The sequence below is a fragment of the Hippoglossus hippoglossus genome, chromosome 15, assembly GCF_009819705.1.
Source record: "Hippoglossus hippoglossus isolate fHipHip1 chromosome 15, fHipHip1.pri, whole genome shotgun sequence".
NCBI lineage: Eukaryota > Metazoa > Chordata > Actinopteri > Pleuronectiformes > Pleuronectidae > Hippoglossus > Hippoglossus hippoglossus.
In genome coordinates this window covers 25,473,457-25,480,192 of record NC_047165.1, presented here as the reverse complement: position 1 = coordinate 25,480,192, position 6,736 = coordinate 25,473,457, and the positions used below count along the sequence as shown (strand labels likewise).

The 6,736-nt window shown below is 38.4% G+C and overlaps 1 protein-coding gene across 2 annotated transcripts; it reads right to left on the bottom strand.

Annotated features, from left to right (window-relative positions):
• Positions 1 to 601: 601 nt before the first annotated feature.
• On the bottom strand, positions 602 to 5,955 carry tlx1 (T cell leukemia homeobox 1). Of its 2 annotated transcripts, none has more exons than XM_034609494.1 (3): positions 5,336 to 5,955; positions 3,752 to 3,989; positions 602 to 1,111 (listed from the first exon to the last, which is right to left on the bottom strand). In XM_034609494.1, the coding sequence occupies exons 1-3, from the start codon at positions 5,775 to 5,777 to the stop codon at positions 901 to 903; spliced, it is 891 nt and encodes a 296-aa protein (XP_034465385.1). In that variant the 5' UTR covers positions 5,778 to 5,955; the 3' UTR covers positions 602 to 900. The 2 variants fall into 2 exon arrangements, with proteins under 2 accessions (XP_034465385.1, XP_034465387.1); XM_034609496.1 differs by having other exon boundaries at positions 3,752 to 3,953.
• Positions 5,956 to 6,736: the final 781 nt, after the last annotated feature.

Genomic DNA, 6,736 nt, shown 5'->3' with positions numbered 1-6,736 from the left:
ATCAAAATATTTGTAATAATTTTCTGTCAAATGCCTCATCAATTAAAAGACTAATTGCTACAGCTGAACAGATTTATTTAATACTTCCATTGTCAACACTGCAGAGAGAAAAATATATTTCAGTCGTCAGAATATATTATGGTCATTAGAATATTATCAAATGTTATAACAGTTTATATTGCATTTTGTATTTATTTTAATTATAATATGATACACACACACATGTGATAGCACACATGGAAAAGGTAAAATAAGATAGAATATGCCCTGTGGATATAGGAAAATACAGTGAAAGATTTATATAAAATTATGAAAGAGAAAATGTAAAATACTACACTGTGGTCAAAAGTACGCTCAGCATTAAATGTAACTGCTAAGTGCCATTAAATATGTTTGTATTGTGATGTGATGTTGTCTTTAGGCCCATTTATACCTAAATGATAAATATGTAAATTCGAGTGTTATACAAGTGAATACAAGTGCCCTGATATTTTGCAGTTGAGTAAAAGGTCATTAAATATGGCAGATAATGAGTAATATGCTGTAAGTGAAATATCAAGTCCCGCTATAATACAAGTCACAGTGCCAGTCTGTGCTGGTCCTCTGACAGAGGATACCTCCACAATGTTTCCACAAATGTCCACAGTTTGGTCTGTGCAGGGCTAAATCTACCATTCAGTCCCGTGCTCGGAGGGATCCACATCAGACCATGATCGGAGCAGTTCTAAGTAAGTGTGAAGCATGCTTGATGTTAACTGCAGAGAGCGGACGAGAAGAGGGATTGGGGGATGACCTGTCTTTCAAACATGTCCTGCGGGATATAGCCTACAGCCAGTGTATCTGCCCTCTAGCAGACCGTCAGTGCCGGTGCGGGTACCAGCTGCAGGCTGTGTGTTGTCTCTAATCGCAGGCCGACACGCTGCTGATCTTGGCGGTATTCTCGGTCCAGGGCTGCAGGTTCTGCAGTGCGAACAGAGACCTGTTCTGCAGGCACAGTGGGTCCGGGGTCAACGGCTGGTTGATGTTTTTCTGAAAGGCTTCCTGATGAAGTTGCATAAGAATCCGGTTGGCCTGCTGCCGCTCGGCCTCCCGCTCCTCCGCAGTCTGCCGCCTGCAACAGTGACAAGGAAACACCGCATGTCTCGATATAGTATTAATACCTCAGGACCTGCTACTCGCGCCTTTGTATTTTAAAAATCGAAAGATGTATGATTGTCATCGAAAAATAAAATAGTCTAAGACACAACAGTCGTAAAAAATAAAAGAACCACAATGAAAATAGAATATCTTGAAAATTTATATTTTTTAAATTGGCCTCCACAGTCCAAAAAATATGGAGGGACATTTCAAAATGGAAGAACGTGACTGTGAAAGATACTTTTTATTTCAATTCAATTTTATTTGTATAGCGCCAAATCTTAATATACATTTTCTCAATGCACTTTACATAGAAGGTCAATAAAAAATATTGAGAAACCCACAATGAGCAAGCACTAACATCTGTTGTTCTTGATCAACAAATACATGAACATACTCTCTGTTAATAACATGTCCTGTCTCTCGCGTAAATTTTCTTTAATTTGCGCAAAACTCTAATAAATTTATGATAAATGCAGATATAATGCACAATATTTAAGAAGGTTTTTTCAGGTCAATCCATTATTATTTGGTGGCAGCGTTTTTATGCATTCTGCCTTGGTTTGTTTATGTCAATATCAGATTGTGGTTTTTAAACAAAACATTGGAGAATCTCAACAAACTGAAATGATGGAGAGTAACCAACACTTTTAGTATCTTGCATTTATGAAAATATGATCCGTTAAGACAGATTTATTGGCATGTACTATAAAACGTTGAAAAACGTAATACGTCAAACATTTATCCATATACATATGTACTTTACTTTAATGAAAATGTTGGGGCTTTCTCTATTTCGTTCTTTAACCTTATTTAATTTTCAATAAAATGATGTGCTGAATACAATTGACTTGAACAAACAAATTAGTTATAAATCAGGTTGTCAAATTTTGAGGCTATATTTAGAATTTAACAAGAGCCTTGCCTGTCTTGTTTATATCAGGACACATTCATACCAAGTCAATTCAGATATTTTAGAGGCTCTGTTCAGTTTGTTAGGTGCATCCAGTTTTGCAGTACACCAATTCATCATGACAGCCGTTTCTTTTATTTTGTCCACCCTATTAATTTGAATGGTGGTAGACACAATAACAGAAGCACATGTCCGTGTATTTCATTACAGCTCAGTTTAATCCTCTAAAATGACCTCAGGTGAATCAGCTCCTCTCTGAAGCAATATTCAACAAATACTGAACCTTAAAAGGATACTGTTGTATTAGACTACATTGGTCTGAGCTGAGTGGACCTAATATCCTAAACTGACAGCTAAATGTGTTTACTTATGTTTTGCATTAAAGTCTCTGATAAGGCCAAGGGAGAAGAAAGGTGTTAGGAAAAAAGCCAATGATGAAAACAGTCATTATGTATACATTTCATTTGGCCAAGGCTTTTATCCAAAGCGTCTGCCAATTTGTGCATTCAACATCTGTGAGAGGCCATTCGGGGTTCAGCATCTTACCAAAGAACACTGCCGCATGCAGATGGGGAAAAATTGCAATCGAACCGCCGACCTTCTGCATGGAGAGCGACCGCTACCCTTCAGCCACAGCCGTAACATATCAACTTTGCGTACAGCGAACGTGCAGGATATATAAAAGTAGCATAATCGTAGGCCCTGTAATACCATATAAGGTTACAATTGCTGTCCCATGTGTCATGTAGTGTTTGTTAATTAAATTGGTATCAAAGATTAAAATTGGTTCCGAGATTATTTCACAGGACTGTGCGACTGACTAAAACGAAATAACATCCAAAATAACAACTAGACAATTTTTAGTTGGGAGAAAAGGAAGATAATTGGATAAAATGGAATCATATGATTAGAAGAACAGATACGTGCCATAAATGTGGCGCATATCTGTTGTTGCTGGATCAGGCAATTTGACACCTTCGTTGTTGCAATATTGTGTTATAAACAGCATGCTAAAATAATTACACATGCCTTCTCTGGTATGCAGAGCAGCCACCAGCTGTGTCAACGCACATCCACTTGGCCACCACAACACCAACTATGCGCGGTACGACTGCGCATTTGACGCTCGTTGTGTGAGCGCTCCAGTCTTGTTTGCGGGTTGACTAGATGTGTCATGAGCCAGGGACTTCCACCATAACATCAATCACCTGGAGAATGTAATTCATTTGGGGTAAATTGATCTGAAAAAATAGCTTACATGCAATTAACATTTGACAAATCAAGCCAGCCGTCTCCGTGCGCGCCTTGCTCAAGACGCATGTCAAACTGTGCACTCCCAATAGCGAAACGAAATTTATGAAGTATATCAATAAATTTAGAATTATATTATTATTTAAATTGCAGAGCTGAACAGACTAATTTCAACATAATGACGAGTTTCAATAGTATATTTATATTTATTCCCATTTCCTTCAAAGTAATGAAATCCGTTAGTGAAAAACTTGATATTAATAACAGCAGACTAATTTCGCGTGACTCACACGACAGGTCTGGACCACACATAAATTGCGTTAGTACCTGAAAGAAAACTCAAAATATGAGAAATTGGTGAAACTCCTAAATCACTCACACATCAGATCTGTTTGTACGAATGATTCATGCATGAGACTCAATGTCTTTTTAAATAATGCATTATTTCACCTCCATTTGGTCCGTCTGTTTTGGAACCAGGTTTTGACCTGAGCATCAGTCATCTTCAGAGCTTTGGCTAGAGCAGCTCTCTCAGCAGACGCCAGGTATTTTTGCCGATGGAACCGTTTCTCCAGCTCACAGATCTGCAGGCGTGAGAAAGATGTCCGGGGCTTCTTCTTCTTAGGAGGCGTCCGGGTCTGATAGGGATGACCTACACGACGTGTTACAGTGAGGGGTGAGAGTGACACTGGACAGCACAGGACATGACATAAACGAAAACGACAGGACAGGATAGAAAATGACAGGACAGGTCAAAGCAGGGTAGACAATATGCTAAAAGGCAACACAGCATGGGAAAGGAGGCGTTGTACCAAGTATAGTGCGTTAAAGACTAGGACAAAACACATTTGATCTCAAGATAGTCTGTAGGCCTATTGAAAATATGAACACAATATAATTAATGATGCCTTGCCCCTATATATTGTCAATGTCAATGTCAATATCAATTTTATTTATATAGCACATTTAAAAACAACTTGGTTGACCAAAGTGCTTTACAGGAGTAATGGTACAACAAAAGGACAGCAAAAGGGTAATACATTATAGTGCAAGTAATACAAATAAAATACAATTATTAATGCAAAATTAAAATTAAAATAAAAAAATAAATTAAAAGATATATAATAAGATAAATAATTGTCAATTTAGCAACCAGGGTCAAACATCATTGTTGATAATTGACAAGTTCTATAAAGTAGGCTAAACTGTTTTCTAAGTATTTAATATTTAGCCTTAACCACCAAACAGTTTAGCCTACTTTGGAGAACTTGAACCATTTTTAAGTTTACGTATGTGAATAAGATTAAGCATTTATTTATTTATTATTATTCTAACTTTTCATGAGGGAAGGTTGTATAAAATGATTTTATCAAAAATATTTAGGAGTCAAGTATTCAGTGGTAGGCATATATCAGTTCAGGTTGATGAGTTTCAAATTAATTAGGACAACCATAATGCAGGTTTTTGCTGTATTAGTGACTGCAAGCATATCCGCTATACACAAAGAGAAGAGTTACACAGCTCACGTTGTTCATGACAAAGAAAAAAGTAATACACTGCAAAATGTCAGACAACACATTTAAAGTATAACATCAGTCTTTGCATTCACATAGCATAATAATGATCATAACAATCCTTAAATGTTTTTCATGCTTTCGAAACGGACCGTTTTTGGGGTTTCTTCACTTGAATTAGTTAAAGTGAATTGAGTTGATGTGAATCGGTAATCTGGTGGGTTGAGAGACAAAGACCAAGCTAAAACTGACAAAATAAGAAACTCTAAGAACGTTTATCCTTACATTCACAATACATCCATGATAATCTATTCATCACTGTTTCATTTGTGAAGTGAAATTATGTCGAGGTGTGTGACTAAACACCTATCCCATCTCGGCCTTTTAAAAATAGAGCACCGTCGTAAAATTATATACATTTATTCCTTGTTACTTATATTATATTATATTATATTATATTATATTACATTATATTATATTACATTACATTACATTACATTACATTACATTATATTATTACCTGGGAACCTGTCTTTAGTGTAGCGTCGGTTGCTCTCCATCCAGGGGAAGGTGAGTGCAGTCAGGTTGTTGATGGTCCCGCTCACCGGCGGCATGGAGTTCCCTCCGTTCAGAGGCCGGTGTGCGGGTACACGGATAACCCCAGCGGCATTTGCGTTAGTCCCGTTCACATTGACATCCATATTCATGTGATATGTCCCGCCGCACGAGCTACTAGTGCCATTGTATCCAGTGTGGCCGCAGGCGAATCCTCCGCTGTTCCCGCCGTCGCTAACGCAGCCGCTGTACCCCGGGTGTCCGTAGTCTGGCTCGTGCATCTTAACTCCCAGCATGCAATTATGCTCCACGTTGCTGAGGATCTGATCAATTCCAAAGCTGATGGGCTCTACGTGCGCATGCTGTTGCAGATGCGACCCCAATAAGCTTATCCCTATGTGATCCATGGCCTCCCCGCCCTGCCGCGAGGAACCCAGCGTACTCTGAGCGCTGCTTCACAGACTCCTCCGTCTGGGCTTCTTCTGGTTGAGCTCGTTATCTAGTGGGAATGGGCGCACGAGTGCATGTCTGCATGCACATCAGAGGAGCGAGGCCACCCCCCAACTCCTCAATGGGAGAGCATCCGTCCCGTATACACTGCGCGAAACAAAGAAGCGATTTTAGGCCTAACGACTGCATGAGCTCTGTGATATACTTCCTAAAACACACACACACACACACACACACACACACACACACACACATTCCCCATTTCTTGTATCAGAGAATGTTTTTAGACACATCAAATATGCGTGTGACATCTCTACTGAGTAAAAAGAAATCACATAGACACTTTCCACAACTTGATCCGTTTTTATTCATCCATGTTGCAGAAATTTGGAACACTGATAAACTAGCTTAATGGCTTTAAGTTATCCATAATAAATCAGTTAAAAATGATTGATGTTGTCTACGCTATATGCTATACTCAAAATATTGTCATGAACCCGCGCCATTATTAATTCATGCTCAGACTGATGACATTGCTGCAAACACTGGTGCGTTTTTATTACTTTCTGTGAGAACAGCAGAGAACTGAATACGTTGCTGAAATATTTCACCACTGTGTCAAGTGTCTCTTTAATAATACTAATAATAAAGTGATGAGTTAGTATTTGACATTAGGCTACATTCATTAAAAAATGAATTCGGATATGATCAACGACTGCAGCAGCTTTACATGGGAGGAATATTTAATGTACCAGAACAAACATATGTTTAAAAGTAAATCACAAAAAACGAGTGCATTTTACCGCTATATTTCCCATTAACGAAAACGTGGCAGTGCTGCTCCAAAACATAAACAATGAAATGCACAACAATTAAATGACAAATTATTTTCTCTCCTTCTACAAGCCATTGGGAG